Raw genomic sequence first — 26552 nt, 5'->3', positions numbered from 1 at the left:
CCAGTACATGTGTTTCATGAAATAAATGCTAGGCTTTCTGCATGATTTACACCCAGAAAACTATATATTTAAACATATTAATCTCCCAAAGCCAAAATCAAACCTATTTCTAGACAAAACAGATTCTCTACTCTATCCCTAGACACACACCCCCAAAAGCCAGACTGATATTACTCAGTTATTTTAACTATACAATTATATGTGCCATGTGTATTCTTATATAGTCATTCCATTTTTTAAATATTCAGGGATATTTTTAAAGTAAATTTACCAGTGCTTTAAGATTACAGCTCAAAATGACATCAAATTTTGGTTTCTCTGAGAAACCTGTCCAAGTTCTCCAAATTGTTTCCCAAGCATCCTTTAAGTGAATATACATATTTCGTTATTCCAGCCATACTCTTCCTCCCTTTGGTATTTTACCCCTGAACCATCATCTCTACATCTATATTGCATATTTAGGTAGTGAACACAATGAATATTTGTTAAATGAATGACATAATAGAAATAACTTTATTTAATGACACTAAAAGACTTTTAATTTCAAGTACTATATTTTTACCTAATGATTAATGTCCATAAAGCCACAATAAATGAAACGGTGACTCACAAATGATTCAGAAGACACAAAAATCTTGGTGTGGTAAATGATTAGACCTAGGAATTTTCAATCCCATTATCTAATAGTTTGCAGGTAACATTTGGAGACAGTTGAATCTTAAGTGTATGCAAAAGATCATGTAAAATTCCTATTTCCCTAGATAACCAACTGTTCTTTAATAAAAATATTACATAATACAAACATGGGCACTTCAAAATCCATTCTTCACAGTCCCTTGCATTTCCAATTTTTATTGTATTAAACTGATATTTTCTCAAAAACAGATAACTCTTAATTATGACAGTTTCTCAACTTTAAAAAGTCAACTATCAGCCTGTATAACACTGGATATGTTAAATCTCCTAAAATGAGAAGCCAGAAAATTTCAAAATGAATGGAAAGTAAAAATTCTTACATACTTAAAATGACAAAAATTAAATTTGGCAAAAGTAATGACTTTTATTTACAAATACATGTATCAAGATTACAATAGAAACACTAGTGAAACCATCTGAACAAAAGCAATGATTTATTGGTAATGGCATTAAAGGAAACATTGACAGTCTCTGGCTAGGGTCAAGCAATTATCCAGGAGCTGTAGATAAAGTGAAGATCCATTTTGATTGCAATAAGGGTTTTCCAGTGTCTTCTGCATCTTAATGGCTTTCTCCTTTCTTACCAACTACCTAGAAAGAAAGAAAAGTAACTGTGAATGCATAATTTGATTTGGAAATGTGCGTTTGTTTTAAAAATACGAACAAAACAAACCTTTCCCCCCCAAAAAAACTAGTATCAATTTTTATCACTGCATCTTTTTGGCATGCAATCTACTTTCAGTGTTGGAGCAAACTGTGACTCTGCCCTCAGTCACTAGGTTCCCAAGACTGCCCAAGGAAGAAATGGAACACATGCGGGTTTTTTCTGGCTTTTCCACACAGTTTTCCAAGCAAGGTTGACAATTTAGAAAAGTTAAGAAAACAAAAAGCTCCTATATGAGTAAAGCAGAACATATTTTCCATACTATTAAAATGAATTTTTAATTAAGTGTCTATTGAAAAAAGTTCGAATTAACAGTAGCCTAAATCCATCTCTTCATGCTGTTGACAGGTTTTTAAATTTCTTCAACAATGTACAAACATGCGATAAAAAGATGATCAAAAACAACTAATTTCTGCACCAGAGAGAGATGCTATTTTCCTTAATGCACAGTTTTCTACTAGATTCAGTTGTTTTCAGTTGAATCTAACATACTGGCTTCAATAAAAATATAAAGTTCTAAAAATGTAAGTAAAACCATGTTTCTGTCAAAAGATCTAGAAGTTTATTTTTGAATTAAAATATGTTTACATCCTAATAATACTTAATCCTAAAAGTCTACAAATCAAAGAAACTGCATTTTAACAGCAGAAATAAGTGAATATAAAATGCACTACAATTCACCACTTACAAACTGTCTCCTAACAAGAGCAGTTTTGTATCATGCAACATTCATGCCAAGTCACCAATATACAGGCTGTCCCAGAAATCTTTTGTGCAGTTTTAAGTTATTACCTTAGCTTTAATTTATTTCTTATCACATTAAGCTTTAAAAGCTTAAAGCTGCATTAAGACTTTTGAGATACCCTATATATGACAAATGTAAAAAGTAAAGAACATGGCTCAGCCTAACATAGTGAGGGACTAAGTTCAGAATGCCATCTACTACTTCGAAGGTCATTTACAGGTTTAGGGAACAGACCAGATGATCTCTCAGATCCCTTTTTAGCTCTAGCATTTTAGGACTCTAAGCACAGGTTTTTCTCCTATAAAGGGGAAAACATTCTAATGACTAACAAAACTGGACTCTTAATTCCAGAAAGAACTACATCAAGAAACTTTAAAAACTAATAATAGCATACACAGCTTTAAGAATAGGGAATTGGGAGGGGGAAGGAGGGGCAGCTAGGTAGCACAGTGGATAGAGCACCGGCCCTGGAGTAAGGAGGACCTGAGCTGAAATCCAGCCTCAGACATATAACACTCACTAGCTGTGTGACTCTGGGCAAGTCACTTACTCCCAATTGCCTCAAACCTCCCCCCTCCACCACTACCCCCCGAAAAAGAAGAGAGAATGGAGAAAGAAGTAAAGAGTATTTAAGAACTACCAGGGGCAGTGAAAGAGATTCAACTGTATCAAGAAATAATTTAAACAGATTATTAAAAGCATTTATTCTTCACTTGTATTATTGTGGCAACAAGCACAACAGTGAGCTTTTGGATTAAGCAAACAACAAAACAAAACCAAAAAAAAAACACCTCACTAATATATTAATTAAAATGTTAGCAGATGTGTAACAGTGAAGATACAAATCTGCATACTGGTTTCACAGGTTGATACCTCTCAACTTGCCAATGTGTATTCTCTGTAAAAAAAAGAAATTAAGCATACCAGTACATTTGGATTTGCCACCCCCAAGCCCTAAGGGTTTTTTCTTCCTTCTCTGAGCCCATACATCACTCCACTGACTAACAGCATCTAGGGTACATCAGTACTGGGCACTAAAGATTTAGTTTTTTGGAAAAAATTCAGACTGCCTTCTATTTTAATATTTACCCCTATCCTACCATCTGGCCCTGAGCTTTCTGTTATGATGGACATCTTTAATCTAAATTCTTTAAGTTTAAAACACACGCAAGTTAAATCAAAAACAAAAAAGAAATAACTACCTCTTAAAAGCCTTCTAATCTATCAGGATACAAAAGGAATCAGAAATAAGGCAGCTTGCACCTTCTCCTCCCACCCTTCTCCAACTCTCAAAGCCTACCTACCAAAAACATCATGTGAGTACAAAAGAACATGAAAATGCTATCATGGGTTATGCAATATTTAATTTGCTAAATGAAACCAACTAAAAGATATATGATATCATAAAACAAAAACTAAAGCAGCCTTCAGGACTGATTATTTCATTTCACATTAATTTAGCAAATGTAAAAATTAAGCAGAATTGTACTTCAAATCGTGATTCAAAGTACAATTTCCTTAAAATGCTTTATGAAATTAAGTACAAAACAGCAGAAAATTAAAAATTAACAGAAAGCAGTATAAGACATATGGTATGGCGAATAAATAAAAGCACTCAGTTGTAAAGAAAACAAAATTAATAGCCCAAGTGAGAGAAATGACTAAGGTGGGAACTGAAGAGAGATGGTTGATGAAATATGGATACAAGAAGGCTGATCCAGATGATAGGAGCTGTAGAGAAGGCTCTTGCACCAGGAATGGTGATACTGTGGAAAGGGTGAGAGCAGACAGGTGCTAGATGAGCAGAGAAGCAAGGAGGGGAGTAGAGTGGGATAAGATCAATCTTTATATTACTTCATTTAAAAAAATCTTCTGTTTTTAGTTCATTTGAGTTGGATTAATCAGCTGAAAAATAAACAGACAAAAGTGTTACAAAAATAGCTGGCAAATGTGAGTGGCCAATTTAGAGAATAAGGGGAAGTATAGTTTCATTACAGTAATAAAAACCTGCTTGGCTTTTTATATGAGTGTCATTCCCACACAGAAAGAGACAGAAGAAGCATCTACATTTTTGCTAAATACATATTTTTTGCTCATTTAAAGACAATTGCAATTTTGGTTTTAATAAAAAGTAGTAAAACAAAGCAACCTACATACACAGCATATTTTAGCACCAAAAAACCCCAACTCTACTTCCCCAGATTTTAGACTGCTAGCTTGTCACACTATATAACATTGGAGATTTTATATTTTATTTTTCCCTCAAGTTAAAATTCATAAAATGATCCCACCTCTCTGAATATATATTAAAAACTAATTGTAATGACTACTGTATCAATCCAATTTGCAATCAATAATGTTAATTTTACCCACTCTTTATCTTAAATCAATTGTTATGTAGCCTGAGACATCACATGATGGCATGTGGGGGCGGGGGTATGGGGAAAAAAAGAGAATTCTAAGGTAAAAAATTCTGTTCACATTCAAATATGCATCCTTTAGCATTACCAGAACTTCAGGAAAGATACAATGTTAGCACTACAATGAGAGTCAATTCTCTCCCCCACCCCAAAGATAATAAAGCTAAAAGATTCTATTTTCTGCTCTTCAAAAGTGTTACAACAAAATATTCACTGCTATTTGCTTCACTACACACATCAAATACTTATTCACTCTACTGAACAGAACTGCCTAGGTTAATTTTAACTTCACCTGAAAAAATTTATTAATAACCCCATTTGGACTGAGTAAACAAGAAAAGGAAAAAAATGTTATACTTCTGGCCTTGTCAGCAAGCTTCATGCTCCTTGATTCCATGCCTTTGCCCATGCCTTTTATTCCAATTTATAAAAGTCCATGGAGCAGTGGCTGTTGCTTGTGTATCTCCTTCAGTGCTTTGCAAGCACACAAACTGTTGAATGAATGACATGGCCTCCCTCCAATCACAACCAAATGGCTTGGTTCAAGTCCCATTACCTTGCCACAAAGGCTTCCCAGAGAATCTTTCTCTCTTCTGAACTTACAGGACTAGTTGCCTATGCTACTATTGACTGGTCTCTGTACCAATCTTGTAGTAACTTTGTGACATTTCTTTCATTATCATTGGTTAGATAACTTTCCAAAAGTCTTATATAACTTTCCAAGTATTTATTACCTTGGCCTCCCTAACTAGATTAGAAATACTTTTAGTTAACAGGAAATGTGTTTTAGATTTCATTTCTATCTCCACTAGTTAAATAGTTATGTAAACAATATGTGTTGTGTTTCATATCAAAATTCATTTTTAAAACATAAGCATTCCCTCCTCTATAGAATGTCACCTAACAATTCTAAAGAAAAACTCAAACAAGTGTCACAAAATCCTTACTTTCTGACTGATTTTTTGTTTTCAACCGACTGAACTGATATTACATATATCACTGAAACATATTTGCTAAAAACAACAAAATAAGTGACTACAACAAGAAAAAAAGATCCATGTAGGCCTCCAAAAGGAAAAAAAAGGGCACATGCAATATTTACTAAGTCCAAATAGCTAATCAATTCTTACTAACTCAATGTGCTATACTGAAAGAACAGGAATGGAGGGGCAAAACATAAAAGTGTCAAGAATATAAAACAATTTTAATAACAACATTAAACAAATTAACGAGATAAATATAAAGCAAAGTACTAAAATAAACAGGCACACATGCCAAAGACAGTATACTTGTAACACCTTGTTGGTCATCCTGAAGGAGGCAGGTCCTGAACCAGTCTTCAAAGAGGAGAACAATATTGATTTGGCAAATGAAAATAAAGGTGACTAGACTAGATGTGAGGGACAATGAAAGTAAATGCAAAAGACCAGGATATGACTGTAATAAATACAAGTAAGGAAAACGAGTACAAACAGGATGAGAGATGAAAGGCAAAAGGTATATACTAAGTTTATGTGTGAATATATTAAAAAGATCTTTGAAATCAATTGTTAGTATGAACTGTAGTGAGGGATGAGGAATAATATATGGGGCTAGAATCAGAAAATTAGAAAAACAGAAACACAAACATATGCCATTTACAGGGTTATTAATAACCTCCAAAGAGACTTTAAGGGAACAGGGGACATTGGAGTACTCCAAATAAGGCACAGCACAACTAAGAACTGTTTAAACAAACTGCCATTTAACTTTGACTGACAAAGCAGTCAATCAACTAAAAACTGGTTTGTTTGGGTTTTTTTGCTCACACCAAAACTTCCCCCACTGGCTACAGTTATTTTTCAACCTTTCATTTTATTCATCAAATCTAGGCATATAGTTTGTTTGGGATGATAAAATGGTTCCAGAAAGTTAATCACACTTTGAACTATGACAATACTTAGGAATTTGATTTGATCATAGACTTATAGATTCATCTAATACAAACCTCATTTTTCAGATAAAAATGAGGTCCAGGTAAGTGACTTACCCCAAGAGAGGGCTGAGATTTGAATCCAAGCCCTCTGACCTCAAATTTGGCACTCTCCAATATCCCATGGCTTCCCACCCATATCCAGCTGAGATACTTATTAACGTTTTCTGTTTTATGAAGAACATGTGATTCAATAAAACCACTTACAGTAAAGGATATGAGCATCTCCCACTCCTGAACTGACTAGCCTCCTCGACTCCATTCTTTGGAACCAGCTCCTTCAAGCAGCTCAGATCACCTTCTCCCTTCCAGAGAGCTTGACTGACTCCTGGTTGTTAGTGCCTTCCCCTTTCTAGCCTCTCCCCATTGGTTATGTGTATTTATTTATATATGCCCTAAATACTGACCTGTGAACAGATATGCCCCTTAGTGCCAAAGAATGTCTCATGTTTGTATCTGTAGTGCCAGGGCCTGGCACATGACAGATACTTAAAAAATGTTTTTGACTGAATAGATGAATTTAGATTTTATGACACTTCTGGTGATGACCAGGTTCCACACTTCCTGAATCCTAAGTTTAAACTAATTACTGGCCCACTGGTATTAATGATGAATAGTTTTCTTATGATGGAATGATGTGTGTGTTCTCCAGCCTGGGAGATGTCACTCCCCAGAAAAAACTTCTATTTAAGTATCAGACCCTAGGTCCCCAAGGCTACCACATATATTAAGAGTTCTCAATAAAAGTCAGTGGATATTAAAATATAAGTTGTCTTTTTATATTAAGAATACTACAATATTTAAAAATTAGATTATAAAGTTCCACATCCTGTGAAATGCACTCAGTCCACTTTTCTTTTGGAAATGCAGTATTTCTGTACAGCAGATTCCTTAAACTGTTTTGTTTTTAAAATATATCTTCAAAAAAAACAATAATCAAAATCTTCATACCACTGCCCTTTAAGTTGTTCACTACAAGGTGCTGTTACTACTTGGCAGTCAAATATTCCATTTATTCCAACTCTTAACTTTAAGTTCCAAATGCTAGCAATATTAATGCCAGCCATCTTTCTTTCATTTCCCCTTTAACTTGTCTGAAGTACCATTAGCTAAACTCAGCAAAAGAATTAGATGTTAAAGATACACAGCTACTAAATCCAGTAAGGTGCCTTTTCGCTGATGAGATAATACATCTTATTTGATAATACAACTCTAATCCTTATGTGAAAACTCAAATTTCACATTGTTCTGGGATGGAAAATCTGATTGTTATCACTTAACAGTAACAAAATAAATGTAAATACATTTTCTTTAAAGAATAATCTTTAGACTTTACATTTCCTCTAGGAAACTGTTATTTAGAGCAAACTTACTCGTTTGAAGTCATTCATATTTGTTGCTTGAACTGGAGTACCAATAAATGTAAAATATGAAACTCTTGTTGTTTCTTCTTCACCTTGATTGGACTGAACAAATAACTAAAAGAAAAGGAGTTTTTGTTATCTACATTTACCAATGAATTTTTGATGAATGTGCAACAAGTTAGATTTTTTTTATATTTATTAATTTCCTTCAGGCTACATCTAAATTGCATTACAGGTAAAAAGTAAATGGAATTAAAGAACAAAAATGAAATTTAAAGAATGTGTTCCTAACACTATATCTTTCAAGGGCCTCCTTATACCATGACTTTCACTCACTTAGTTCTAGTTCCCTACCCTTACTCTAAATGTTGCCATAGTTACATATACATACATACACACACACACACACACACACACACACACACACACACACACACACACACACAGAGAAAAGTCTTATGCCTTAATAAGAAAAAATAACTGTTGATGGAATGGCAGAATTTCTGATGTCTTCAGAACACATTGCTGAAGGTTCACATAGAATGTACTCTCCTCAATGGCAGGGGCCATTGTCATCTTTGTCTTTGTATCCACAGTACCTAACACAGTACCTGGCATATTGCTGCTGTTCAAGCATTTGAGTGTGGCCTGGCATACAGCAGGTGCTTAAATGCTTGAATTTAAATAATTAAAAATATAACTCTTCAGATGCCTCAGAAGGGACCCAGCTCTTCTCATTCTAAATCCTAGGCTACCTGATGTTTAAGCTCTTTACTACATTTAGAAAAAAAAATATTACATGAAAATTAGTATATTAGGGGGCAAGTAGGTGGCAAAGTAGAGTTGTGGCCTTGGAGTCAGGAGGACCCAAGTTCAAATCCAGCCTCACACAGTTGACACTTAGTAGCTGTGTGACCCTGGGCAAGTCACTTTACCTCAACTGTCTCACCAACAAGAGAAGACAGGAGGACAGGAGAGAGAGGAGAGAGTGTATTAACTAACAGGACAAGACCAGTCTTATTTTTTTACTTTCTCACTTTGTACCAGGAAGCTTATGTCCCAAAGGGCAAAAATAGCCAGGAAACTACAGAAGCCATATCACTCGAATGTGGAAGCCATTGAAGGCCTTTTCCATTCACTCTCCAACTCCCTCCACATACTTCATCTAACAGCTGTACACTGTCTTAAATAAAAAGAGGTAACAAATTAGGATTTCATCCTAAAGAATCTTGAGCAAAGACACTCTCCTGACATATCCTGAGCCACACACAAGTACTGAGGATAACAACTGCTTCTACTGTGGGCAAAAATACATCATAGAACTTGAAGTTTAAAAAGACCTTGGAGGGTGGTCCAACATAGGACCTCCCTTCTCCTGAAAGGCTTACATTTAACTGTTGTGAATTTTTTGTTTTTGCTTTGATGATTCCAACTTCTGCTTTTTTTTGGATTCACCTGATGCACAGTAAATTTTGTTGCAGCCTCTTATTTTTATGTATGTCTTTGTTTTTGAGGTGTGTTTCTTGTAAGCAACAGATTATGAGGTCCTCCCTCTCCCTCTCCCTCTCTCGTCAAGGTTAACTTACTTCTCCAAAGTGGCTCAGGTATCATCCCAACTTATATTCTCTCCAACGTGCCATATAGCTATCCCTCTATTCCCTTTTTTTCTTCTTTTGGGTGAGGCAATCAGGTTTAAGGGACTTGCCCAGGGTAACACAGCCAGTTAAGTGTCAATTGTCTGAGGACAGATTTGAACTCAGGTCCTCCTGACTCCAAGGCTGGAGCTCTGTGCAATGCGCCAGCTAACTGCCCTGCTCCATTCATTTTTAAAGTCATGAGTTTGTCCCTTCAGTTATTTTTTTAATCTACTTTAAGGCAACCCAATTCCCACAGGCTCTCATTTATTCTCATTCTCTAGTTTTCGAATTCTTTGTTATTAATCCCTTTTTCTTTCTTTTATCTAGTTATCTAATTTTTCTCATACATAACCATAAAGTACTATAGATAATAAAATCGAAAAGCAAACAGATTTCTTTAGCTGACTTGCCCAGGTGGCTAGAAAATGATAGTAGTGGCGGTAGTAGTAGTAACAGGAGCTAGCATTTATATAGGGCCTACTATGCGCCAGACACATACTAAGTGCTAATAAGTATTTCACATTTGACCCTCACAATAACAACTATTATTTTCATTTGACAGTAGAAGAAACAGGCAAACTGCGTTAAGTGACTTGCCCAAGGTCACACAGCTGGTAAGTGCCTACAGCCAGATTTTAACTCAGCTCTGCCAACTCCAGGCCCAGGGCTCTATCCACTGCTCCACCTCACTGCCTATAGTATGTGTAGAAGTCCAGGATTCTTTGCACTCTTTTCAAATTCTGTTGGTATCAAAGCTGCCTTTGCAACATTGCTGATAAGTGATCATCCAGTCTTAGGAGGGAATCTCTAATCACAAAAAGCTCACTGCTTAATAAAGTAGTACATTTTTAAATAGCTCTAATTGTTAAGGCTTTCTATTAGTCTCCCTGTCATTTATACCCATTAGCCTTCTATAGCTACACAGAAATTTTAAAGAATTAAATATATCTTTAAAAATAATTTACTTTTAAAAAAAGAGTTAAGTTAAGCCAACATTTTTCATATGCATTTTATGAGACTTCAAAATATAAAAAACTGGCTAGTCCATAATAGAGTGGGGGAAGAATTCACGAGTTTAAAAGAGAAAAATTAAATTAGTTTAGCATATATAAGAATGGAAGTCACTAAATATGAATAACTAGTTACATAAGTCATTAACAAATCTTTTTGATGCCTTCATGAAACATTACTTACAGTTACACTGTTAACATTTTGGAATTTAACATAACGAAGTTGGACAATACCATCTTCTTTAATATCATCTTGTGTTAGTTCCAGGGCTTGAGTTGGTTCACTTCTTTCTGCCTCTTCAAAATCCATAGATCGGGGTAGATTGATAAAGATTTTTATATACTTAGGACCCTGACCTACACGGAAAAAAGAGTTTTTTAAACCTCCAGATCAGGAACTTTTTAGGGAAACCTTAAAATACTCTGCTAACATCCAATAATTATTCAGATCTTAAGATTTAAAAAATATCTTAGTGGGGACATGTGAGCAAGAAGGCCTTCAAATCAGACTGAGATGAATAAAAAGGATATTTTCAATGGAATATCAGCATTAATAATTTGCCCTCACTTTCAGGGCATGCTAAAATTTCTATTTCTAAATTAAATTTGGAGGTAGGGGAAGAATCAGAAACTTGCTTAATAAGGGATTCTTATGGGTTATAAACTTTAGAACTAAAAAGGACTTTGGAGATCTAATCCAACACCATTTTACAGATAAGGAAACTAAGGCCTAGTGAAATAAAATGAAGTAATTAAGGTCCCAACAGGAGGGAAGCAACATATGTCTTGAAAAAATTTTCTACAGCATTTTTTAATAAGTGCTTTAAATTTATAAACTAATTTTAAATGGCACAGTTTGATAAACAGACAAAATATCTAAAAAGACAGGGGAAAATATAAGTTGACATTTGGAGAAAAACTTGAAACTCAATCAACTTTTTTTTTAAAAGGTCACTTAGCCAACTGCTCAAAATTGAGAAATTACCTATTTGCTCAAAAAAGGGATGAACCTTCAAAATCTGGAATTATATGATGGTCAAAATTTCCTGTCTTCCCTCATAACTTTAATATCTAATAATCTCAAAACAAAGCAATTATTTCTTGTTACTGCAAAGTCTCAAATATGCACTAACTACTCACCTCATCTATCATATAGCAGAATGTGTTGCCATATTATTAAGGAAATGTTACCTCTAATAATCTGAGTTTCCAAAGCTAAAATTAGGCCTATTTGGAATCTTGAGGAATCCACAGACTTCACTGCCAACTTGGTTTTTCAAATCATTGAGGGGGAAGAGAACTTTCCCTTAAAGGCTCCAAAAGAACAGTAAATTAAAAAAAAAAAATAACCTAGCATCTTCATGCCTTGGATACACTCTTTACAATATATGACATTTAACTTTAAATATATTTCCCTTTTGTAACCTCCAATTTTAAAATATTCCCTTTTTAAAAAAAATGCCATCTTCCTACAGATTAATCCGAATAATCATATTATATATATATGTATATATATATATATCCTAATAATCTGAATTAATCATTAACGCCCATGCTTACTATAATCAAATTAACTACTTGTTCGTTTCAAGAAGTAGAATTTTGTTCATTAAACATTTATTTAGGATGCATACTATCTGCAGAGCATTGTGTTAGCTACTGAGGAGCACAAAAAAGATGAGCTCAAGAAACATAGTCTCTGACACCATTAAATTTCAATTTTTTTTAAAAAAGTTATCTATGAGCTGTTAAAACAATGAAACTTGATTTCAACACTTAATGATCTATTAAAATGTTATAATGACATTAAATCACAAAGAATGTATTTAAAGTTTATTTTTAGACAGAATCAATTTTTTATCCACTTAAACTAAGGTAGTTAAATCCACCCCAGTGGATTTAAAATCAATACTAGAATTCTGAATGCAAAATAAAGTTTCTGTAGTGAGTAGCAAATAGTACTCTTCAGTTCATGTCATTAAAGATGTCAAAAACTCCTCATGCCCACTTAATTCTTCTAGGTCAAAAAATAACAAAAAAAAATTGAATAACTAAAAAATTTAAAGCTAACAGTTAAAAGAAAGGTTATTATTTACTCACCATTATCTGGCCCTTGAAATTTCATGGAATAAAGCTTAACAGGCTGATTGAAAGCCACAGTGATAAGCAGCTGTGAAGAAAATGAGTTTCATCATCATGAAAGTTTAAGCAGTGATAGCAAAAAAAAAAAAGTCCAATACTTCAATGCACATAAAATATCAAAGACTGGCAGAAAAAGTTATTATAGGTATGTATAACATTAAAAATCGCTCAGTCCTCAAAGTAGGTTGGAAATAAGAGAAATATAGAATAAAACATTTCATTTTTCACCTAATACCCCTCAAAGGAATAAAGACAATAAAATATGTAAATAGTTCATAATGTGAGCAATGTGGGAAGACATTATACACATACTATTATATATATACTATTGTGGAACTGTGAACTATTTTGAAAAATATTTTGATATTATGCAAGAAAAATGTCTCAACTACTGATAAATCATGTGGCCATCCCAGTACTAAGCATATATACAAAGAAGGTCAAAGTCAGAGGCAAGTCCCCTACATGCTAAAATATTTACAGAAAACACTTCCTGTGGTCGCAAAAAATCTGAATATGAGATATGCACTACAAATTATGGTATATGCATGCAATGAAATATATCTCATTATAAGAAAACATGAGTAACTCTGAGATATGAGAAGTGTTTTATGAACTCATACAAATTGTGTCAGACTTTTTCAAACCGTTAGTTACCTTGAATTGTTTTTTTGTTTGTTTTGAAGAATTAGCTCCAGCAAGGGAAGGAAGGAGGTAGATAGATAGATAGCTATATACAGATCAATACCTATATGTGTGTGTATAGATCTACATATAGGTATGTGTGTGTACATACACGTACATGTGTATATTCATACACATATGTGTATATGTGATACATACATATATACACATGTGTATATATACATACACTATAGATAGATAGATAGATAGATAGATAGCTCTATATATACATAACACACACACTGGGAACTTCAGGTGACATAAAAACAAAAGATGTGAATAAACACTTTTTTTAAAAAGTGCTTTCTTTGACCAGAATCTCAGACGGTAAAATGCTGCTGCTGGCAAGCTTTCCAGGAACAAAATAAATAGATTTTTTATGTTTTATGATGTCAGGGAAGAGAGATTCGAGACTGGAGAGCTGGAAGCAGGAACCCTTTTCTTAGCTCTAAAATGCCCATCAAATTTTTACTCACAGACCCTTTAACACTAAGTATTGTTTCCAAATTTTGAGTTAAACATTACATACCTGTTCATCACAGTCAGATTCCAAGAAGGAAGGGTCTTTGCGTAAACAATTATCAAATCCATGCTCATCGCTTTCATTAAGGCATTCACATCCAGCTTTATTAATAAAGGGCATTAAATCCATCTGGGGAAAAAAATAAATTAAGATTTTAGGGAAAAGATCTAATATAAATACCTCAAAAATTAAGAAAAAAATTATTATAATTATTCACATTATTAGTTGTTAAAGGAAATGTATACATAATTTGTAATAATTCTTACATTCTTATCCCATCTTAATTATTGATTGAAACCTACTATTCATCACCAGACACCACCTGGGCCCCAACCACATATCAAAATCAACTGGCTGCTAAGTATTACTGCAGATATTAAAAAAACTTGATACTTCAAAAAATACAACTATCTACATGACAAGAACATCACTTAATTCCACAGAGCAAAACAATCTTCAACTATACTGGGTACCATTTATCTTGACCAAAGAGCACCTTTTGACTGAGCTCAAGTTTTACGAACAAATCCTTTTATTAATGGCATTTCTTCTGCGAAATTTAGATTTAGTCAAAGAGCCATACTTGAGGACACAGGTTCCCCATCCATGGTCTAAAGGCTTAGCCTACTCAATAACAAATTTATTTGGAAACAACTCACTAATCTACAGACTGCAAATGATTTAACCACATATTTCTCAAACTCAGCAGACTGTAGTAGCAATGCAAATTTAAGATCTATATAGAATCTTTAAAAATCCTACTTCTTTTCTCCCTCAGCCAGGGATCACAACAGAATAGAATGAGTCAAATTTAACAGGATCAAGTATGATACAGAAAAGTGTACCCAAAAAAATACTGAAGATAACATATTAAAAAATAGCCTAACCCAAATGGCAAAAAAGCCAATGAGGAGAAGACTACGTTAAAAAGCAGAATTAGCCAAATGGAAAAGTCCAAAAGCTCACTGAAAAAAATACTTCCTCAAAAATTAGAATAGAGCAATTGGAAGCTAATGACTTTATAAGAAATCAAGACACTATAAAACAAATCCAAAAGAATGAAAAGTAGAAAACAATGTGAAATATCTCATTGGAAAAATAACTGACCTGGACAACAGATCCAGGAAAGATAACTAAAAAATTACTGGACTATGTGAAAGCCATGATCAAAAAAAAAAAAAGAGCCTAGACATCATCTTTCAAGAAATTATCAAGGAAAACTGCCCTGATATTTTAGAACCAGAGGGCAAAACAGAAATGGAAAGAATCCACAAATCACCTCCTGAAAGAGATCCCCAAAGGAAAACTCCTAAGAATATTGCAGCCAAATTCCAGAGTTCCCAGGTCAAGGAGAAAATACTGCAAGCAGCCAGAAAGAAACACACTCAGGATAGCACAAGATTTAGCAGCTTCTACATTAAGGGTCCAGAGGGCATGGAGTATGATACTCTGGAGGGCAAAGGAGATAGGATTACAACCAAGAATCACCTATCCAGCAAAACTGAGTATAATCCTTCAGGGTGAAAAATGGTCATTCAACGAAACAGGGAACTTTCAAGCATTCTTGATGAAAAGACCGGAGCTGAACAGAAAACCTGACTTTCAAATATAAGATTCAAGTGAAACATGAAGAGGTAAACAGGAAAGAGAAATCATAAGAGACTTATTAAGGTTGAACTGTTTACATTCCCGCATGGAAAGATGATATTTGTAACTCATGAGATCTTTGTCAGTATTAGGGTACTTGGAGAGAAAAAACTATATGTATGTATGTATGTATGTATGTATGTATGTATGTATACATATACACACACACACACATATATATATACAAACAGAAAGACAGAAAGACAGAAAAGACAGACAGACAGACAGACAGACAGACAGACAGACAGACAGAAAGACAGAAAGAAAGAAAGAAAGAAAGAAGAAAGAAAGAAAGAAAGAAAGAAAGAAAGAAAGACAGATGGACGGAAAGAAAGGTAGGTAGACAGACAGAAAGAAAGACAGATAGATAGATAGAAAGACAGATAGATAGATAGACAGACAGAGACAGACAGACAGATGGCACAGGGTGAGTTGAAGATGTAGGAGGTGATATCTAGAGAATAAAATTAAGAGGTTAGAAAGGATTATACTGGGAGAAGGAGAAAAGGAGAGGTAGAATAGGGTAAATTATCTCACGTGAACCAGATAAGAAAAGGCTTTTACAATGGAAGGGAAACGGGGGGAAGGTGAGAGGGAATGAGCGAATCTTATTCTCCTCGGATTTGGCTTAAGGAGGAAATAACATACACATTCAATTGGGTATGGAAATCAATCTTACCCTACAGGAAAATAAGGGGGGAAAGGGGACAAGAGAGCAGGGGGATGATAGAGGGGAGGGCAGATTGAGGGAGAGGGTAATCAGAAGCAAACACTTCTGAGGAAGGACAGAGTAAAAAGAAATAGAATAAATGGGAGATGGGATAGGATGAAGGGAAATATACTTAGTTTTTCACAATATGACTACTACGGAAGTGTTTTGCATAACTACACATACATAACCTGTATCAAGCTGCTTGCCTTTTCAATGAGGGTGGGTGGGGAGGGAGGAAGGAGAAAATCTGGAACCTAAAGTTTTAAAAACACATGTTAAAAAAATTGTTTTCACATGCAACTGGGAAATATGAAATACAGGAAATGGAGTACAGAAATCTATCCTGCCTTACAGGAAAACAGAAGAGGAAGGGGATAAGAGAAGGGGGGTGAGATAGAAGGGAGGGAAGATTAGGGGAAGGGATATTCAGAATGCATGCCATCTTGGGATGAGGGTAGGGATGAGATGGGGAGAAAATTTGGAACTCAAAATCTTGTGGAAATGAATGTTGAATACTAAAAATAAGTAAATTTTAAAAAAAAAAGATTTGACAATATAGCTCTAAATTAAAATTGATTAGAGAAATGCAAATTAAAACAACTCTGAAGTACCACCTCACACCTAAATGGCTAATATGACAAAAAAGGAAAATGATAAATGTTGGAGAAGATGTGGGAAAACTGAACACTAACGCATTGTTGGTTGAGTTGTGAACCGATCCAACATTATGGAGAGCAATTTGGAACTATACCCAAAGGGCTATAAAACTGTGCATGCCCTTTAATCCAGCAATACCACTACTAAGTCTGAATCCCAAAGAGATCATAAAAAAGAGAAAAGGAAGCGTACAAAAATATTTATAGCAGCTCTTTTTGTGGTAGCAAAGAATTAGAAATTGAGGGAATACCCTTCAATTGGGGAATGGCTGAGCAAGTTGTGGTATATGAATGTAATGGAATACTATTGTACTATAAGAAATGATGAACAGGCTGACTTCAGAAAAACCTGGAAAGACTTGTATGGTCTGATGCTGAGTGAAATGAGCAGAACCTAGAGAACGTTGTACACATGTGATGACTAATACTGATAAACTTAAGCCTTCCCAGCAATACAAGGATCTAAGACATCTCCACAGGCCTTGTGATGGAAAATGCTATTCACATCCAAAGAAAGAACCATGAAAGCTGAATTGCTATTTTTTTTTCTTTTCTGTTGAGTTTTGTTTCCTCTTTCTGATGGTTCCTCCTATTGGTTTTAATTTTTACTTCCACACCACTAATGTGAAAATATGTTTAACAGGAATGTAAATGTATAGCCTACATCAAATTGTGTGTCGTCTTGGGGAGGGTGGTGGGAGGAAGGGGGAGAAAAAATTTTAAACTCAAAAGCATATGGAAGTGATTACTGATAAATCAAAATAAATTAATAAAATTTTTTTAAAAAGAAATGACTTCAGAAAAATCTGGAAAGATTTATGTGAACTGATGCTGAGTGAGGTGAGCAGAACCAAGAAGGTATTGTACACAGTAATAGCAACATTTTATGACCAACTTTGTTAGACTTTGCTCTTCTCAGCAATACAACGATCTCAGACAATTCCAAAACACTCATGAAGGAGAACTCTACCCACATCCAGAGAAAGAGCTATAGTGTCTGAATGCAGATCGAAGTATATACTATTTTCTCTCTTTTTTGGTTGTTTTTTCTTTCTCATAGTTTTTCCCTTTTGTTCTGATTCTTCTTTCACAACATGACTAATGTGGAAATACACTTAACATATAGCCTATATCAGACTGCTTGCCATCTTGGGGAAAGGGGAGAAAAAAATCTGGAACTCAAAATCTTATAAAATTGAATGTTGAAAACTGTCTTTACATGTAATTGGAAAAAACAAAACATTGGCTAAATGGGAAAAAAAATTTTTAAAGATATGACAATCTGATCATTAGCAATTTTAGAAAAGGAAATTCCAGTGAAATGAGCTGGGTAGCAAACAAAGTACAGAGCATTGAGAAGAGAGTAAGAAGAGAAGCAGAGGCTCCTAGTGAAAATGGCTTTCTCAAGCTTTTTAGCCAAAATGGGAAACAGAGATACTAAATTATGAGCCATGGAGATGACTGGATTAAAAGGTTTTGTTGTTGTTGTTTTTAAGGATGAGGGAGATATGGTTGTGCTTACAGGCAGTAGAGAAAGGATAAAATAAGGAAAAGACCAAAAAATAGGGATGGTAAAGGGGAAACTCACCTTGAGAAGGGAATGGGTGAGACTGGAAAGAGCACCTCTTCACAGAGAAGTAAGGAAGAGATGGTGAGGGAAGAAGAAAGCCCAATGGCATGAGAAAAAGAAAAGAGAGAAAGTGAACGTCATCAATTTTTTGATGAAATGTGAGAATTCCTCAGTTAAGAGGATGGGGAAGTTGAAGAAAGTTTTGAAACAGTTTCTCGGTAAGTAGGAAAAAAAAGCATCAATTAGGGAGGTGTCAAAAGATTACCTTATTTCAGTGAGCGCCCAGATGAGATTATGTAATAAATTTGTAGTGGACCTAATCAAAAATTCTATGATTTTTCTCCAGTTCCATTCAGCAGCTAGTAAACAGAAGCAAATAAGGTGAATGGTGGAAGTGACCTATGGTTGGGTTTGGGCAACACATAACTGCTAATTTCACAGAGGTCAGGGGATTCAAGATTAGTAGATATTAAAGCGCTGAACTGGTTCACAAAAGGCAGAGATAAGAAAAAAATGAGAAGCTCAGGTTCTGTAAGAGTCTGGCCCATTCCTATTGGCAAAGCAATAAACCTGGTCTCTGACTGAAAGAAGGCTTGAGTAGAATTCATTCAAGGCAGGACCTGCAAGCCCTTGAATTTTGGGTTCCCAGCACCCTAAACCTCAACAAAACTTGGATTAAACCTTAAGGAAGCTAGGGATTCTATAAGTAGAGACACCAAATTTATCCTGGCCTTGTCCTGTTATCCATAATTGGCTGGACTCATGGCCTTGGCCTTAGGGAAAGACAGGTCTGACTGGACAATCACAACTGGGAAACTCAGTATATGAATCACCTTTAGCATCTGACCAAACTGTTATAAAAGTCAACATGAAATCATATATTCTGAAAATGTCTATAAAAAGTGCAGATATGAAAACTGTATCTTCTGATGACACCATACAATAAGTAGACACCGTCAAATGATAAACCTTCTTTGTAGGTGTGAACCTACAGACACTCTGCTAGAAACTTGCTTGACACAATACAGGATTTCTTTCTCTTTGGATTCAGGTAACCACCTGGACTAGGATGCAATTATCTCACTTTTTTTTTTAAAGAAATCCCAAGTGTCTGGTCTTCTGAAGTGCCTTCTCTCAACATTGAAATCCCCAAGCATGGCCAATAGCAAACTTGCATTATTAAAATGAGAGATTGTTATTCCAAAAAAGAAAAAAAGAAAAGAAAATAGTCAAAAAAGGGTGATGGCAGAAGGAATTCTGGGAAGATGGTGGAATAAGACAGGAAATTAATGGGCTCCTCCAAATAACTTAAAATAATGCTTCAAAGTGAATTTTAAAGAAAGAGAATTTTAAATTTGGAGAAAAGTAGTTGTCCAATCTAAGACAACTTGGGAGGACGTTAGGAAAGATCTGACCTCCTGGGATAGCGTCTGGCCAGAAGTGCAATGCTGTTGGGCAGATTCTACCAAATTAACAAAAAAGCAAGCTTTGGGGGCAGTTTATCTGGTACTGGCTAAGAAACAAAATGGTGGGGGCAGCTAGGTGGCACAGTGGATAGAGCACCAGCCCTGGATTCTGGAGGACCTGAGTTCAAATCTGGCCTCAGACACATAACACTTACTAGCTGTGTGACCCTGGGCAAGTCACTTAACCCCATTGCCTAACCAAAAAAAAAAAAAGAAACAGAATGGTGGATTGGTGGAAGAGAGCAGATATACAATACACAGTAGTAAATGATTATAGTAACCTTGTGTTTGACAAATGTAAAGATTTAGACTTCTGAGATAAGAATTCACTATTTGGTAAAAATTGCTAGGAAAACTAGAACACAGTTTGGCACAAACTGGTATAGATCAATATCTTACACCTTTTATGAAGATAAAATCAAAATGGATACATGACCTAGATATAAAGGAGGTGTCTGTAAATCAGAAAAACATGGAATGTATTACCTATCAGATTTGTAGATAGGAGAATTTATGAATAAACAAGAGACAGCACTGTGAGATACAAAACATAATTTTGATTACATTAAATTTAAAATTTAAAAAGGTTTATTCAAATAAAATCAAGGTAGCAATGATTAGAAGGAAAGAAGAAAACTAGGAGAAAAAATTTATACAGTTTCGTAAATAAATATTTCATCTCAAATATCTACAGAATTTTGTCAGACTTCTACGAATATGAGTCATTCTCCAATTGATAAATGGTCAAAACATATAAACAGGCAGTTTTTGGAAGAAGAAATCAAATCTAAAGTCATATGAAAAAATACTCTGAATCATTACTGATTAAAGAAATACAAATTGAAACAACTTGGAGAGCTACCATCTTGCACCAATGAGATAGGTTAAAATGACAGAAGGGCAAAATGACAAATGTTAGAAGGGGATATGTAAAAACCGGGATATTAATACACTATTGATAAAACTGTGAACTTATCCAACCATTTTGGAGAGCAATCTGGAATCATGCTGCAAGAGATATAAAACTATGTATAGCCTTTAACCCAGCAATACCACTATTAGGTCTGTTTCCCACACTGATCAGGGAAAAAGGAAAAGAACCTACATGTTCTACAATGTTTACAGTAGCATTCTTTAGGGTAGCAAAGAAGTAGAAATTGAAGGGATGCCCATCAATTGGGGAATGGCTGAATAAGTTGTGGTATATGATTGTGATAGGATACTACTGTCTGTAAGATAGTGCTTTAAGAAAAGATGAGCAGGTTGATTACAGAAAAACATGGAAAGACTTGCATGAAATAATGAAGACAGAAAGGAGCAAAACCAAGAGAACATTGTATACAGTAACAACAATATTGTCCGAAGAGTAACTGAATTACTAAGCTACTTGGAGTAATATAAATATTCAATTCAACTACAAAGGACCTAAGAAGGAAGATGCTATTCACTTCTAGAGAAAGAACTTGACATATGGAAATATGCATTGCATGGTTTCACATATCTGTGACAAATGTTGGCCTTCTTTGGTTCAGGATTGGGAAGGAGGGTGAGAGATAGTTCAGAACTCAAAATGTAACAAAAAATGTAAAAAAAAAAAGAAAAAGAAAATTTAAAAAAGAAAAAAGAAACTAATTCAAAGAGTGACGGCCTCCTAAAAAACAAAAACAAACCAAAAAAACCACTGAGGAGTGGAGGGAATGGAGAGAGGATAAATAACAGGAGCTCTAAGGCATATGAAAATGTATAATGACAGAAGATAATGATCCCATAAAGGATTTTGGCATTAACAGATACAGACATAGAATATCATGGGTAATGACAAGAACAAGGGTATAACCATTTCTGTGTGTGGCGGAAGTGAAGGGTAGGTCATGGGAATTGAACAGAATTAGGCTATTTAAGGAAGCAGCAAGATTTATGTTGAAATTCCCTGGTATAAAGACAGAGGTTGGAGTAGAAAGAAAAATTGAGTTAGGCTGAGCTCAGTGAGAGGAAGACGCACTGTGAAATGACCCAATTATTCTGGCAAAGAATATGGAATTAAGCAAAAATAAAAAAAAAATTACTAAAATCTCCATAGCCTTAGCCCCAGAGATTCCACTGCCTTTCTTAGAAGGCCCCAGGAGGATTATCAAAAAGGAAAAGTACCATATACTCAGTTCTGTGTGCCACATTTTTGACAGGAATGGAGTACATCCAAAGGAGGACAACCAGGATGTGTAAGGGGAACTATGCCACACTAAACATAGTTTATAAAACTGGAGATGTTGAGCTTGGAAAAGACTTAGAAAACACTTGTATATGGATATGGTACCTCTTCAACTATCTGAAGAGCTGACTTGTGAAAGAAAAAGGGATTATACTTCTTTTACATGGTTGTAGAGAACAGAACTAGGAACAGTGGTCAATCTCAGTTTCAGAAGGAAAAACTTCCACACAAATTAGAGCTATCCAAAGGTGACAGAAAGCACCTCAGGGAGTGGTTAATCCCTCATTGCTGGAGGTCAGATCATTTATTTTATTTGACAGAGGGAAGTTCAGTGTGGGTTGGACTAGATCTCTTCAGTTCTTTTCCAACATAAGATTCCATAATCGTAAAAAACTAAGAATAAAGTTTTTTCATATTTATAAATATTTACTTCATATGTCAAATATATGGCAAAGTAGTAACATTCCCTTTAAAATACTGCAAAAAAACAGTTTTTGAGGAAGTGAACTAAAAACCAAATTTGCATTAGAAGTAATAAGCTAAGGTCACTTCTTTTTTCAGAATAAAATGACAGCCTCTGTGTATAGCTGAAGTTTATGATACTAACTCATGGGAACTGAGTAGATGTGGCGAGTTAGACGATTTGAGGGAACGGTAAAAAAAAAGTTTTTCCTCCTAATGTTTATGTTTGTATTACTATAAAATAAGATTCCTAACAATATTCTTATATAATTGCATTAAGCTATATTCAGTGAAATCCCAGTGTTCCAAGAAAGTATCTACTTTACTGTCAGGAGAAACATTTTATATTAAGCATCTTCTTACAATTTTTACATCCCACTAAAATAATTTATTAAGGGTTAGGTCTCCAGGAATGAATAACAACAAAATTAAGTTCTGCATCCTCAACATTTAGAAATCATTTTCCCAGTACATCATTAGTACTGTAGTTGTTTTATTTAAAAAGAGAGAGAGAGAGAGAGAGAGAGAGAGAGAGAGAGAGAGAGAGAGAGAGAGAGAGAGAGAGAGAGGAGAGAGAGAGGGAGAGAAAGAGTTATTAAGAGTACTTAATCTGTAGCAAACATTCTAAATAAAAGTCTTCATTTATATTTATCCTAAAGAACAGGCAGATTGGGGCAACTAGGTGGCACAGTGGATAGAGCACTGGCCCTGAAGTCAGGAGGACCTGAGTTCAAATCTGGCCTCAGACCAAACACTGGACACTTACTAGCTGGTGATCCTGGGCAAGTCACTTAACCCAACTGCCTTAAAAAAAAAAAAACACAGGTGGATTAAAGTTTTGGTTTTTTTGGTTTTTTTAAAATCACCAATTGGCAGGAAGGACAATGTTCTCTGTAAGAGAACAAGGTACACGGTACAGTTAACACCATTTAGACCTGATAGCCATTAGCAATAAGACATGTACTTATAGCACGAATGTTTGCTTAAAGGGCCCAAAAGAACTCTCCTTAATCCCATTCTTGATGCCAGAACTGAAGGAAAAAGAGACAGGAAGAAAAACTCTAGAGCTTTAAAGCCATCAAATAGCACTACATTTTGAATAAGGTGTTTGACAAGGTTGTCCATTTAAGATTAAGACAATATTTTATACAAGCTGTTACATGATTCTAAATCATGGTACACTATTTAAAATATTTTGAGGGATTGTTAATGAAATCCAGAAAGCATCTGCCAAGCAAGCAGAAACCTGTAGCTATTACACCTAAAAAAATGATCAATTTCTTCCAATTTACAAAGGGGATTCATAATATAATATGATATGATACGATATATGATATGATATAATACGATACGATATGATACAATATAATATAAAATATATAAGTGATGTATTCAACTTCCCAAAAACACTTTTAGACGGACTATCTCATACAGTGTTCTAAAATATTCTTAAAAGAAGGGGAAGGGATTTACATCACAGGAGATGTATATCAAAAATTTACATAACTTGTCCAAAATTACACTGTTAAAAAGAGCCAAGAATTCACTACAAGCCTCAAGCTCACACCCCAAGATACTCACTTTTTTTTAAACCATTACTTACATACATACATAAAATCACACTGAGTAAAGATAACAACGAAAATATTAGCCAAACTTCATGTAAATTCATCAGCACTTCAATAATAGATACACCCCATATTTAGCTGTGAATTTTAAGTGTTGACAGAGTGGTATTTACACAAAAGATGTTACTGCACTTAAGAATATTTGTGAAACTTGCAATTTAGTCTAATATGTCATAGTACAAAAGCAAACATTCATGCCATGAGTACATGTCTTATTGCTAATTATATTTTAGGGGTTTTTGTCATTTTAAGTCTTAAAACTTGAGGATGGATTTTAAAAATACTTATAATAGAAAAAGATGAAATCCTTTTTCTGAAAAGCTGTCCTAGGGAATATCACTTACAATGACATTTCTGAGGGTGTTAAGCAATTTCCCACTTACATGTGTTTAGTTATTATTACAACTGTCAAGTATACAGCATGACCCAGAAGTCTTAGTGCAGCTTTTAAGCTTCAGAACCATGGAAACTGCACTAAGACTTCTGGGACAGCTTGTATTTATCTATTTGGCATTTATTTTTTATAATTTTTATTTCTGAAATAGCACTTTATGTTTGGAAGCACAACAAAACCAGTAACAACATAAATCTTAAGCATTTTCAAAGATACATTATCTCTTCTGAACAGTAACAATAATCTTTGAGGCAGGGAGATTAGGTACTATCCTTCCCATTTCACATATGAGGAATCAGACTCAAATGTTTGACTTAGTACATGACCAATAAGTCAGATCCGGAACTAGAACATGGAAATAGAAACAGAATCTCGTTCATACTACTGTTCTGTTTCCAGGACTCTCAAAAGTACATTATGCTTCCTTTCCTAATACTATCCTCAACCTCAAAACAAGTATCTACAATAGTAGATTGGCTGACTTAGTTAACATAATGCTACCTGAGTTGTGTGATGCGATGTTTAAACGATGGACTTTACTCCTACTTTTCAATGGTCTCTATGAGGTATAAAAGGAAGTCAGTGAGATTTTTCAGGAGTTAATAGCCAAATATTTTTCCTACACGCTAAAGTTTTACCAAATGCTCAAACAGGAGGCCTCCTATGTACTTAAACTCAACTAGCAGTACTAAACACCTGATGACTGGATTTGGCTTTTAAATAGTGTTACAGGTGACAATATCTCTAATGTAGTAACACATTTAAGTCAATGTTATGGATCTGAACTTCTATTTGAGGAGGAAAGATAACACTCAGAATTCAAGTTCCTCAATGGTTGCAAAATATTCAAAGGCATGCTGAATTTAAATCATCCTGTCAAACCATAAAGTCCCTCAGAAGCCAGGGACACCAGAAATCATAAAAGGGACTATTATATCCTAATTAGCAGTGATATCAATGGCAGCATGACATAAAACAAAGGTGTCAAACACCCAGCTGGGTTGCATGTGGCTTCAAAACTCCTATTGCCTCAACCAGATTAAAATGTAATTGGGAAATATTTAACAAAATAAACAAAAATACAGTACAACATAGACAATGTTAATCTGTGGTTTTCTAAGTCAATATATGACCACAGGAATATTTGAGTTTGACATCACTGATAGAAAACAGAAGCAAGAGCACTGCACTTAACTGAAGACTCAAGTTCAAATCCTGTGTTACTCATTATCTATATGATCTTGAACTCAAACTCAATCTCTACATCTGTGAAATGAGAAAATATTCTTGTGGTACCTACCCTCAAGGAGCTACTTTGTAGAAATATTTTGTTAATTATAAAGCAGTGGATAGAGCGCCAGCAACACTCATCTTCCTGTGTTCAAATCCGATCTCAGACACTTACTAGCTGTGTGGCCCTAGGCAAGTCACTTAACCCTGACTGCCTCAGTTTCCTTATCTGTAAAATGAGCTGGAGAAGGAAATGGCAAACCACTCAAGTATCTTCACTAAGAAAACCCCAAATGGGGTCACAAAGAGTCATATCTGACTAAAAAGAGACTGAACAACAACCACTCAAACTCCAAAAACAGAAAGAGGCATGAGGCAAAGGAAAGGGCAGTCTTAAATACTGCCAATGACTAAATCACCTTTTTTTGGGAGGGGAATAGAGGGGGAAGACAATGAATTCTTACACTAAATTCTTCTAGGCAGTATTTCTTAATCTTTGGGAGTATGTTATTCTATCACCTTTTGTTAGACTTGTTAGATTTGAGACAAAAAATCAAGGTTCCTAGGAATCCAGGGCCTCTTAAATTGCTATTTCATTAATCCTCAGCATTTGTTACACATACACTTAAATTTTTCTTAACATACAGATTTTTGCTTAGTAAGCGTTATCTCATTAGGTCTGTTACATTTGTGTTGGCAGAGTCAATGGAGTTCTTGGTTG

The 26552-nt window shown here is 34.8% G+C and overlaps 1 protein-coding gene across 7 annotated transcripts in view; it reads right to left on the bottom strand.

Annotated features, from left to right (window-relative positions):
• Window positions 1–494: 494 nt before the first annotated feature.
• TXNL1 (thioredoxin like 1) overlaps window positions 495–26552 on the bottom strand; it is a 44739-nt gene continuing 18681 nt past the window's right edge. Inside the window, exons 4-9 of one of the 7 annotated variants that reach the window (XM_078153249.1) lie at window positions 13864–13986; window positions 12609–12678; window positions 10693–10865; window positions 6705–7975; window positions 2960–4010; window positions 495–1287 (exon numbers count right to left, since the gene is read on the bottom strand). In XM_078153249.1, the coding sequence (XP_078009375.1) occupies window positions 7856–7975; window positions 10693–10865; window positions 12609–12678; window positions 13864–13986 (486 nt within the window). In that variant the 3' untranslated portion in view covers window positions 495–1287; window positions 2960–4010; window positions 6705–7855. The remainder of the gene's footprint in view (window positions 1288–2959; window positions 4011–6704; window positions 7976–10692; window positions 10866–12608; window positions 12679–13863; window positions 13987–26552) is intronic. The other 6 variants (XM_078153248.1, XM_078153250.1, XM_078153245.1 and 3 more) reach the window with 6 other exon arrangements.

This window comes from Phascolarctos cinereus, unplaced genomic scaffold (assembly GCF_003287225.1).
Source record: "Phascolarctos cinereus isolate Bilbo 61053 unplaced genomic scaffold, phaCin_HiC Scaffold_4;HRSCAF=312, whole genome shotgun sequence".
Lineage (NCBI taxonomy): Eukaryota > Metazoa > Chordata > Mammalia > Diprotodontia > Phascolarctidae > Phascolarctos > Phascolarctos cinereus.
The sequence above is the reverse complement of the archived record's forward strand: the minus strand, read 5'-3'. Positions and strand labels throughout refer to the sequence as shown.